At 45.7% G+C, this 12,692-nt stretch overlaps 1 protein-coding gene across 3 annotated transcripts in view; it reads right to left on the bottom strand.

The window, feature by feature from the left end:
- The window catches only part of ISOC2 (isochorismatase domain containing 2), a 29,685-nt gene extending 17,807 nt beyond the window's left edge, over nucleotides 1–11,878 (bottom strand). Inside the window, exons 1-2 of one of the 3 annotated variants that reach the window (XM_068242883.1) lie at nucleotides 11,854–11,878; nucleotides 9,250–9,390 (exon numbers count right to left, since the gene is read on the bottom strand). In XM_068242883.1, coding sequence (XP_068098984.1) covers nucleotides 9,250–9,381 — 132 coding nt within the window. In that variant the 5' untranslated portion in view covers nucleotides 9,382–9,390; nucleotides 11,854–11,878. Of the gene's footprint in view, nucleotides 1–9,249; nucleotides 9,391–11,137; nucleotides 11,270–11,317; nucleotides 11,392–11,853 lie in introns of those variants that run through there. The other 2 variants (XM_068242882.1, XM_068242881.1) reach the window with 2 other exon arrangements.
- Nucleotides 11,879–12,692: the final 814 nt, after the last annotated feature.

The raw sequence follows: 12,692 nt of genomic DNA, 5'->3' as shown, positions 1-12,692 counted from the left end.
GTCCCACAATACCGTGGCAAGCTTTTAATCACTTCAAAGATTATTATTTTCTCTATTGTATCCCATCATACGAAACAAACTCTTCACAGTGTAATACAATTAAAAACATTTTTATTATTGATTTATAAAGCGCCAACATATTCTGTAAACTGTACAAAGTAAGAAACGAACATGGGGTACATAATAATACAGACAATGGTGTACAACAATATACAAGATACATAATTAGAGACAAAAACGATACAAAATACAGAATTGCTAATAGCAGTGATAAAAGTAACATGATGAATGAAATGTATAATGATTTCCAAGACACAAAAGGGGGAGAGAGCCCTGCCCTTGTGAGCTTACAATCTAAAGGTGGTGATCAGTGCTGCTCGGATACCCCTTTTCAAAATCTGGATCAGATTCGGATCCAGATAACCTGCTATCCGATCCGGGTCGGATATCCGAGTTCAAAATTTCCTGATCCGAATCGGATATCCGACCCTAGTATCCGGCAGATTCGGATATCCGGATAGAAAACCGGAAGTGGCCTTTAAATTGTTTTAAAAACGATTTTTAGGGTATATGAGGCATGTAGCATCACTATTTTGTAAAGGGGAACACTAATTGATGATGTGGGGACTTAAAATGCCCCCCCCCCCCCCAAAAAAAAAAATGTCTGTCAATTCACATTAGGCCTAGGTTCCAGACAGCGGTCGTGCAGCCCACATTGTGTCCGAAGTCCAACCGCACAACTGGGACATTATTATTATTTATTGTATTTATAAAGCGCCAACATATTACGCAGCGCTGGACAATAAATAGAGATACATACATTGCAACAAGGGGTGACAGACAGAGAGGTAGCAAACGGTTATACAACATAGCACAAGGTTATACATACAATCAGAGTATAAAATGTGGTTTACAGAGACCCGGCAAAACAAGTACGAGTTAGTCCATGAGAAGGGTGTAATTGCTGGGGTAGTAAAATTAAAGAGAACCCGAGGTGTGTTTAAAGAATGTTATCTGCATACAGAGGCTGGATCTGCCTATACAGCCCAGTCTCTGTTGCTATCCCAAACCCCACTAAGGTCCCCCTGCACTCTGCAATCCCTCATAAATCACAGCCGTGCTGTGAAGCTGTGTTTACATCTGTAGTGTCAGTCTCAGCTGCTCCCCCGCCTCCTGCATAGCTCCGGTCCCTGCCCCTGTCCCTTCCCTCCAATCAGCAGGGAGGGATGGGATGCAGGCGGGGACCGGAGTTCTGCAGGAGGCGGGGAGAGCAGCAGACTGACACTATAGAGATAAACACAGCCAGCTCTGACAAGCTGTTTGTCAGCAGCGTGGCTGTGATTTATGAGGATTGCAGAGTGCAGGGGGACCTTAGGGGGTTTGGGATAGCAACAGAGGCTGGGCTGTATAGACAGATCCATCCTCTGTATGCAGATAATATTCTTCAAACCCACCTCGGGTTCTCTTTAAGAAGGACACACTAAGGGAAGGGGGAGGCCCTGCCAAGGCTTACAATCTAAAGGGAGGGGGGACACATAAGGTAGGACTGTGGAAAGGGTGATTGACAGAGAGTTAGAGTGTGGGACATGACAGTTTTCAGCCAAGACACCTCCAAAAATGATGCAGCAATTGTGTTTTGGGTTAAATATAGGTGGTATCAGTGGCCTGTGGCACCCTGGCCTGGTGGTGGGAGCTGCACAGGCAGCAGGAGCAAGGCAAGGCGGCAGCAGCAGCAGCAGATGTAATGTGTGCCAGGAACATGCCGGACGTGGCATGTTGCAATTGGCACGTGTCACTTGCCAAGTGGCACTTGCTACGTGTCACTTGCCAAAGGTCACATGGCACTTGCAACGTGGCAAGTGCCATGTGACAAGTGCCACTTGGCAAGTGCCACGTAGCAAGTGACAAGTGCCGAGTGACAGTCAGACAGCAGAGGAGAAGACACTAGTGCACACTAACGGTCACACTGGCACTGCTCACAGCACAGCAGTTCTGTAGAACGCTAACACAGTAGTACTACTACTCTAACAACTACTAGCACACTGACTGCAGTACTACAGTACTAACTACACAATAACATAGTAATCCTATCCCCTAATCCCTAACTTATACCTAAGGCTAATAGCTGGCCAGCAGGCAGCAGCTGGCCTGGTCTGTACACAGCACACACACAGACACATAGCAGCTGCCTGCAGCACACACTCTGATTGTCACACAGATGACATCAAGCTAATTAATGATTTTACAATAGTGTAGTGATAGTAGTGAAGGGGTTAATCACTGAACAGCTTATCACTGTGTACAGCCCTTGGCCCAGCAGCACTGGAGCACACACTGACGGTCACACTATGACATCAATCAAGCTAATTAATGATTTAACAATAGTGTAGTGATAGTAGTGAAGGGGTTAATCACTGAACAGCTTTAGGTTTATAACGGTGTACAGCCCTTGGTAGGCCACGAGCACTGGAGCATGTCTCTCAGTGAGCATTCAGCAAGCTAAGACGATATGTCTCATCATGGCAGCCCTCCTTATATACAGGGGGGCTGGCCAGGGTTCCCCTCTGTGAATGGTTGCTAGGGCTTCTGCTGGGAGCCTTCTGATTGGCTCCAGGACATCATCTCCTTAGTTACAGTATTTCGGATCCGGATACCCGCAATATCTGCGGATATCCGGGTTATGCGGCCAAATATCCGCAAAAAGCTGGCCGGATTTTTTTTTTAATCCGGAATCCTAATCCAAAAGCGTAAAAAAGTTCGGATATCCGGGTTACACGGATATCCGGAATCCTGATGAGCAGCACTGGTGGTGATATGCTCTTAACCACTTTACCCCCGCGCACGTATTTCTCCGCCCCTTTTCCCATCCTTTAACAACCAGGGACGGAGAAATACGTACTTTCCGCGTTCCCGACGCTGTCCGCGCTCCTGCTCGTAAACACGCCGCCCGCCGCTAGTAAACACGCCGCCGCCCGCTCGCCCAGAGATCAATGAACGGGAAAATCCATTCCCGTTCGTTGATCTAAGCCCCGCAATGATCCGCTGCTCTCCTATGGGCAGCGCGATCATTGTGAGAAAAAACTCACGTGTCCAGCCTCCTTATACTTCCTCCAAGCTTCCGGGAGGAAGCTTGGAGGTCGCATTAAAACAAAAAGTTACTGTGGCCATCTTGTGGCCAAATAGTAAACTACACCCTACACATTTTTCACATACAAATAAATGACTTTTACACATAAAATTAACTCATTACCTCCCACACTCCCCATTTTTATTTTTTTTGTAATTAAATTTTTTTTTTTAAATTTACAATTAAAAAAAATACATAGATAGTTACCTTAGGGACTGAACTTTTTAAATATTTATGTCAAGAGGGTATAACACTGTTACTTTATAAACTATGGGCTTGTAATTAGGGATGGACGCAAAAAAGAAAAAAATGCACCTTTATTTCCAAATAAAATATTGGCGCCAAACATTGTGATAGGGACATAATTTAAATGGTTTTATAACCGGGACAAAAGGGCAAATACATTTCATGGGTTTTAATTACAGTAGCATGCATTATTTAAAAACTATAATGGCCGAAAACTGAAAAATAATTATTTTTTTCCCCACATTTTTCCTATTTTCCCATTAAAACACATTTAGAAAAAAATAATTCTTGGCATAATGTCCCACCTAAAGAAAGCCTAATTGGTGGCGGAAAAAACAAGATATAGTTCATTTCATTGCGATAAGTAATGATAAAGTTATAGACGAATGAATGGAAGGAGCGCTGAAAGGTGAAAATTGCTCTGGTGCTCAGGGGGTAAAACCCCTCAGTGGTGAAGTGGGGACACTGAAGCGAAAAAAAAAATTATGATATTATGATTTGTATGTGTAGTACAGCTAAGAAATAAAACATTAAGATCAGATACATCAGTCTAATTGTTTCCAGTACAGGAAGAGTTAAAAAACTCTAGTTGTTATCTCTATACAAAAAAGCCATTAATCTCTACGACTTTCAAAGTCGTGGAGAGGGCTGTTTTCTGACTTTTATTATCTCAACTGTTCCTTAACTATTTACTTTTCCTCTGCCAGAGGAGAGGTCATTAGTTCACAGACTGCTCTGAAAGAATCATTTTGAATGCTGAGTGTTGTGTAATCTGCACATATTAGAGAATGATGCAATGTTAGAAAAAACACTATATACTATATACGTACCCCTTACTAATTCAGTGTTCTCCAACCCTGTCCTCAAGGCCCACCAACAGTGCATGTTTTGTATAAAGCCACAGAGGTAGTTAATCAGCTCTGCTGCCTTACCTGTGAATGTTTGTGGATTTCTGCAAAACATGTACTGTTGGTGGGCCTTGAGGACAGGGTTGGGGAGCTCTGCCTTACATCACCTCATAAAAGATCTGTGATGATTTGGAATCTAAAAAAGCTGTGAACCAATGTTGCCCTGTTCCAGCAGACACATAAAAAGAACATGTGAAGTTTATGTTGAAATCCCAAGTTGTCCAAAGCTTTGGCTCATCAGTGGCTCATAATCATTCTGCTTAAAGGATACTGGACGTGACATGTAACATCATGAGATAGACAAGTGTATGTACAGTGCCTAGCACACACATATCTATGTTGTGTTTCTTTCTCTATCCCAGGTGCTTGGGATAGAGTCTGTAGAGCCTGAGCGCCAAAACTTTAGCACTCAGGCTCTACAGACTCTATCCCAAGCACCTGTCATTGACCTGAGGAAGCGGCTTGGACCGCGAAACGCGTTGTCTATTGTGCTAAATAAACCTTCTTAACTGTATATCAAGTGGAGTCTCTTTGTACAAAGAGAACACCCAATACACTACACGGGCGCCTCCTATCCCCTCCGGAAATAGATTGTGTATAATATTTATGACCCAAATGAAAAGGGGGGTGACTGATTTTTTTTTGTTTTAATAACCACAAGACTACTATAATTACTGCAGAAAACAGAACCCAAACTCATAACGGAATCAAACCCAAACACAGAAGACTACATAGAAGATAGGTTACTTCAGGGCCCTTTCACACTGGGGTGGTGCGGTATTTTACTGCAGCCCACCGCTAGGCAATGTTAGTCTATGGGGCCTTGCGATGTAACGGAAATGATGTTTTCGCTGCATCCCTGACGCGAGGGCAAACCTACATTACCATGTGGCTCTGCGGTGGCACACAGCGGACCTGAAGTCAAGTAAGTCTATAGCGATGTGTGTTTTTTTTTTATAATGTCTGCCACAAGTTATACGTGTGGCGCATGCATGGAAGTGTATTTTAGGAATGCGTTTCCGTGTACGTGATTGCTTCGGCCACAGAAATTAAGCATCACTTCCTGCTTGGCCAGCTGCCAGATGGGGATTACCGCACACTAACGCGGACAGCCCTGAAGGCTGTTCTTGGTGGTGCGGCCCTAGCGCCGCATCGCTACCGCCAATCCGAAGTGTGAAATCGGCCTTAGAGATGTAATATTCCAATCATTCTTAGCAGGTCATTGCTTTATGGAGTGCTAGCAGTGTTACAAAGGCCCAGTGCACACCAAAACCGCTAGCAGATCATCAAAACGCTAGCGGTTTTGGGAGCAGAGAGACGATATTTGGCCGGGTGCACACAGATTTTGTATGCGATCCGCCGGCCGCATCAGCCAGTGAAAACGCTTGACTATTGTATTTCAATGTGTGGTGCACACCGGCGGTTTGAGGTTTTTAGCAAACCGCAAACGTGCAGCAGGAGGCACGTTTGCGGTTTGCTAAAAACCTCAAACCGCCGGTGTGCACTAGCCTACTGAAATACATTAGCCAAGCGGATTTGCAGGCGGATGCGGCCGACTGATCGCATTCAAATCCGCTCAGTGTGCCCCCAGGCCTAACTACTAAAATCTACTCCATTTCCTGCAAGAATTGGACATATTTTAGTATTAAGAAAAATAATTTAATTGGCACAATGATGAAATCTATATACCGGTAACTATGCATATCAACCCTGCAGCCAAAATTCCTGCACACATTTTACCATCCTATCTCAGTACAAAAAAAACGCAATAGGGCTGCCCTTTGGCCCCACTTTTATTTAACTTAGCTATATAACTAATAGCAATATATTTAAAAGAGAGCAAGAAAACAAAGGCACTCAGCTGGGAGGGGTGGAGATCAAATAAACTTTATTTGTAGATGATTTACTGCTATTTAGATGTCATCTCAAAGTCCAAATACCAAAACTGTTGTCAATGTTTAACCCCCTTGCCGTTCCAATTCTGGCATCCCCCTACCCACTCCGATCGCCTTCGGCGATCAGAGTAAGCAGGATATACCGTTCAGAACGGGGTTTCCTGCTGGGCTTCCCTGGCTTCCCCTGCCATGGCGACCGGGCGGGATGACGTCACCGACGTCGTGGACGTCAGAGGGAATCCCGATCCACCCCTCAGCCTGGCCAGGCTGCGCAAGGGGTCTGGAGGGGGGGGGCGATCGGAAAATGCACGCAGCTAGCAAAGTGCTAGCTGTGTGCAGTAAAAAACATTTTTGGGAAAATTGGCCCAGCGGGGCCGGAGAAATCCTTCTGCGCAGCTGAGCTCGGGATAACCGGCAAGAAGGTCAAAGAAACGGAGCCATTAGCCGGCTTTAAAATGAACGAAGACAAAAGTGAACAATTCTGGTTGTCTGAGAAGGCAGATATCACACCGTGCTGCTGGCTAATTATAGCACAACACTCCATGAAGGACTGGAGAGTAAAAATAGGAAGTCCTGCTATCTACGATTTTAGAATTAAGTATGGTCTGGGCAGGGCCGGCCCTAGACTTTTTGCCGCCTGAGACAAATTTTGAAAAAATTGCCGGCCGCCGCCCCCCCTCCCCCGCTGAGCTGGAGGGGTAGCGGGCAGATCGGGGGTATTGGGCCTTGCGGTGTGGGGGGGTCGGACCCCCCCACCCTCGCCTGGGTCCCCCGATCTGCGCTCCCCTCCAGCTTTAAATGTAGAGTAAGCAGCCGACAGACAGTAAGAGGCCCAATACCCCCGTCCTGCCCGCTACCCCTCCAGCTCAGCAGCAGCCGCCCCCCACCCCACGGACGGGCGGATGCCGCCCCTAGAATTTTGCCGCCTGAGGCAAAAGTTTCACCCCGCCTCATGAGCGGGCCGGCCCTGGGTCTGGGCCTGTGCAGTACACTCCTGGTGACATCAGCAGGAGCGAGGACACTGCTATACAGGCACAGTGGTTTTCAGACTTTAAAGTCTGAAATTCCAGAAGTGAACCGGAGGCGGGGCCGGAGCATCGGTGAGTGGGTGTGCTGGCACAGAATGTCTGCGGGGGACCATTAGAAGCCCCGGGTAAGTGCAACTCATTTTTCCCCCGACCCCTACAGATAAAAAAAGATAAACCAAATTAGCAGGTTTACTGGCTTCTGTATTTGTAGAGTTCAGCCGCCACCTAGTGGCAATAACATAAACTGAACACACCTACTCATGAAAATAAGTGATTCTTCAAGCAAAGCATTAGTTATCTTTACAGAAGAAAAAAAAATGGTGATGTTAATATTATGTCTCACCAACTGGGTTGGGGTTGATTCACTAGCCATTATCACGCTCATCGGTGCAAATTAATTTTAGCACGCGCACGCTACGCATGGTCCTGGCACCTAAGTTACCAGCAATCATTCTCAGTGCCGTGCGCTATACTTTTAGTGTGACTGCGATACTTGACTAGTGCGGCCACTACTAGAAATAGTGGGGCACTGAGAACGATCGTGCGTATCTTACGAGCGCATGCTACACTGCCAAGCGTCTCGTATGCATGCGCTAAAATTAACTCGCACTGATGAGCAAGAAAATGGTTAGGGAATCAACCGCCATTGTTTCCTCCTATATTGCTAGTAAAGACTTATCCATGAAACACTGTTCTGGCTGTTTAATACCCTTAACTAGAGGACCTTATGCGATAGACATGTTAAAGTATGCTCCCAGGGCTGCTAGCTGAGCGCTTAACGTGCTAAGTTTTAAGTCTTTTCCACTCCTTCCAGCAAAAAGTCTAGAATGTTTGGGATAAAATGTTTCACAATAAATTCTGGAGTTCTTTGATTACTTTTTCAAAAATCCTTCCATACCCTGTGATAAATTTGTGGATTCCCCAACCCCAGAGACTTGTATCCGTTGTTATTACAACTGGATTCTTGCAAATACAGTGGATCCCTTTTTTCAAATATTCTTGCTCTGTCCAACAGTTGAAGGAATCCTTTACCGATCTGATATCCAGAACTGACTGTCTATGGATTTCTGTTCCCCATCCCACTGCAACAGAATGGATATCTGCAGAATTCTGGCTCTTGCCTAATATATCAAGTGTATGGAGTGGCCAGAGCGGACAGCAAGGGAGCCCATGCACCTCTTGAGGCTGGAGAAAAGCCCCAGGTAAGTATAAATACACCCAACTATCCCATCTCAGGTTTCCTTTAACAGAAGAGGTGCATGAGTGGCAAAGAGGCTTCCTATAACAGGAAGACAATTTTGTTTTACAAATACATTTGTTAACATGGTGGGTCTTTTCAGTGGCTTTTCTTGGCACAAGATCCTTTAAAAACATGAGATAAAGTAGCCATCAGAAACCCCTCCCTCATAACATGTGCAACAGCATGCTAAACAAGAGCCACAAGCCTTACTTCGTTAGTATTAGGAATCTTGTCCACACCTTGAGTGTCCACTATGGTCCTTTGAGGCCAGAAAACACTGTAAGCCCGTCCATCCATTGCACTTTATAGTGTGCGCCATTTGTCTCCCTCCTACGGCATCTTCCGTGTCCCTCATGCACGTTCACTGACCAGCCAGTGAACCACCGCGATAATTTCAGGCAGAAATCCGTGCTGACATGATGGGCGCCAGTGCGCCACCATGCTAGGCCCACATCCACAGGTCTAGTGGCTGAAAACAAGCACCCAGCAAGCTATACTAAACGCCAGAGTTCCAGACACCGCAGACCACTAACCCACCATACCCCTTCCAGGGTTCACCTACCAGGCTGCCCCCGGATAGGTGGGATGGTGGTTGCACTTACCCTAGGACTCCCAAGGAAGATGACTTCCTCCTATCCCAAGAGACAAGAAAGCACTGAGGAGTGGAAGTGGGAATTGTCTTTTTAAACTGTTATGTGCTTCTTGTCCCCTCATGGACCCTTTGGTGGAGGACAAATGTAATATGCTGTCTATGCACAAAAAAGTACACTTACTAATGTTTAATTAATTTTCTATACTTTTTTACCTGAAGTATCCTGGAAGCCACAGACACGATCTGAGGGAAGAATGCAATGTTATGTCGGAATTTCTCCTGCATATCACACAGGAACAAGACACTGGACTTTTGTCCCAGACGTCCTAAACGAGTTAGTGACATGGTGCCTTTCTAAAACGAAAAAAAGAAGAAAATATATACCGATACATATATATACACAGTATATGTAGCTGTGCTTACCTCACCCTCCTCTGGGCACTCCACTGATGTTAGAAACCTGTGACATAAAATATGAACACAGATACTTGCCCAAGTAGTGGGATGTCTCTAAATGCTCCACTTCTGCTACCCGGGACCCTCTCCTTGTTGGTGGGCGTGCTCCCCTCAATGTGCAAGCACAGCAGCCATACTGAGACTGTGTGAGTATGGTCTGCGTATATATAATATCACAAAGCTTCTCGTACACGAGTGCCTTTGAGCTGTGTAGGTGCGGGCTGTACTTGTGAAAGCGCAGTACGGACGCGGTTCTACACGGAGGGGAGTGAGGCTATGAGATTATATCAGACAAACTTTAATGCTGAGAGTCTATCCTCTCAACACTCACCTCTTGCACTTGAGCCTGCTACTCCTCTTGTGTCGTGTGATTACATGCAACGTGATGAGACTGAGAGACCAGACAATAGACCAAATAGTGAGAAGATGGATGCACATTGGTGGAGCGCCCAGAGGAGGTGAGAGAAGCACAGCTACCACAGCACGTATACTGGGCTGGAGGAGCACAGGATGGGTGCGGGGGAACTAAAGACCATGGAAGCTATATGAGCTAGGGAGAGGTGATACCACAGAATATGCATGGTGAATGGGAGGGGGAACAGCTAGATACCAGGGACGGAGCAGTGCTTTTCAGCGCTGCTAGATTTGGGCACAGCCAGCGCCGCCATAGACTATAAAGTGATTCAGTCTATAGCGGCGCTCAGTGAGTAACGTCGGAACCGTCAGAAGACGGAGCCGAGGTTGCTTAAAAATCATAATAATTCAGCTTCCAGCAGTAGCTGGAAGCCGAATTATTTCATTCCCCCACTATCCACGGCAGCCTGGAGGGGGAATAGTAATTAATTTGGCCCGGACTTATAACAGCTGGATCCTGCGCCCAAGTCTACCGGCGCCAAATTCAAATGTACTCACCAGGGAAGCCATAAGGAGTAGGGAGGAGAGAACAACTAGACACCAGGAAAGCCATAAGGAATAGGGAGGAGAGAACAACTAGACATCAGGGAAGCCATAAGGAATAGGGAGGATAGAACAACTAGACACCAGGGAAGCCATATGGAACAGAGAGGAAAAGACCATTAAACACTAGGGAAACCATATGGGATAGGGAAGCTAGAACCACTAGACACCAGGGAAGTCATATAGGGAAGGGAACCACTAGAAACCGGGGAATCCACTAGACACCAAGGAAGCCATATGGTGTGTGTGTGTGTGTGTGGACCACTAGACACCAGGGAACTGTAGATGGGAGGAAGAAGGGCACACCGCATGCAAATTTGAGGCATTGCTAAAGGTGTGGCAGGGCAGGTCTTAGCATCATTTTTCCAGGCTCCAAAAGTTGTAAGGTATGATAACCTGATTTAGATTATCCCAATTGCAAGCTGCATACAAATTGCAACAACATTTGCACTAAGTTGGAAAAATTGCATAATCACCCCTTCTAACATCAGCAAACATGTAGGAGCTGTTCTGCAATATTTTCACAATATGAACATTGACAGAGAAAAACTTTTATTTTATTTTACATTCTATGCAGAGTTGATTAATCATTTGAGCACAATTTACATATAAATACACATGCACTTTCAACAGGGTAATAGCAGCTAGATGTAACACAGCATTGGATAGCCAAATATAAAAATAATACAGCATAATGCAGCCACACAGCTGAAGATGCAGAACAGAATAAGGTAGAGGTTCTCCACAATGCACAGCATGGATATACAGCCATTCCTTTCCCAGCTGGATCACAAACAGCTGTCATCATTACTGCTGCAAAATAACGGAGGACAGCTGGTTTACAACACATATAACAACACAACTTCACCTTCAACTCAACTCAAGTCATCTGTGACTTCCTGTATGAAGCTGAAGCCGAGGCGTGCATGCATGTCAGCCACAGCCAATCAGGGACAGTCTCCACCCCCCAGCTTGTAACAAAGGCTGTATAACCGTCCCGATAGGATCATTGTCTTCAAACTTCCTCCAATCACAGGATGAGATGTAGAATGTTTGGTTGCACGCAGGTAGAGGAAAAAAAACAGATCCATAGAACGTTCAACGTAGGAGGATGTCACGTGGTGCACACACTAGGTCTATCCCTGCGCTACTGTATCTGTGCTGCCTGCAAAGTTTCGATACAGAATTAGATGAAGGCTGCAGTCACTGAATAGGAGTGTGTGTGTCCATAGTAACCAGTCCAGATGGAACCCTGAGCTCATTTATGAAATACTATCGTCTTGCAGTCATAAGGGAAACAAATGGGACATAGCCCGTGAGAACTTGAAGCGAGTACAATTACTTAAAATAAACACTGCAATTGAAGATTGAACCCTGAGCTGCAAATTAATATTACATACTTACCTCACTGTCAGTTCCTCTCAGAAGCTCAACATTTTCTTCTTACAGTGTTCCCTTTCAGTTTTGACAATATACCAGTTGCTGTCAGTTATATCTCACCAGCTGTCAGTTACAACTGTCCACGTTTCCCTATGGCTCAAGTGGATGATATTACAGTTTAACAGTGTGCTGACCAGGAAGCTGTTATGGGTTAATGTCCATGTTTTAAATGGAGGACAGATAGGGCTGGTTCAGACGGACGCTTGTGGAGCGTTTACCGCAAGCGTTCGGAACGTCGCGGTAAACGCTCCCATTCAAGTGAATGGGGGCGTTTACATCGAGCTTTTGCGCGCGTTTACACGCGCGGCGTTAGGGTCCCGATTTTCGCTAGCGTTCGAGCTGCCCCTGGAAGCGACATGTAGCTTCCAGGGGGCGGCCAACCGCGACGGATAATGTCCCCCTAGGGGAAGAAAAAACGCAACCGCATCGGAACGCGACGCGAAGGCTACTGAAAGCCTGACCGCGCAGCTGCCGCAACGCTCCCAAACGCGACGCCACGCAGACGTCCGTCTGAACCAGCCCATAATTCCATTGATAACAGTGGACAAATGGGACGCAGGAGAGGAGAAAGAGATTGAGGAGTAGACTACACAGGAGGTGAGTATGACCTGTGCATGGTTATTTTGACTTTTTATTTTCAGTTCATGTTCTCTTTAAATGTAAAGGTAGTTATATACCAGTTTATGCATGGTGGGGTCGAAACACCATGAATATGGCCACACACCATACAATTTTTAAAATATCTGTTCAATTTAAGAATTGCAATACATTTTTCTGACTGATTGTAACATTTCAAAAATATG

This window comes from Hyperolius riggenbachi, chromosome 6 (assembly GCF_040937935.1).
Source record: "Hyperolius riggenbachi isolate aHypRig1 chromosome 6, aHypRig1.pri, whole genome shotgun sequence".
NCBI classification, from domain to species: domain Eukaryota; kingdom Metazoa; phylum Chordata; class Amphibia; order Anura; family Hyperoliidae; genus Hyperolius; species Hyperolius riggenbachi.
The sequence above is the reverse complement of the archived record's forward strand: the minus strand, read 5'-3'. Positions and strand labels throughout refer to the sequence as shown.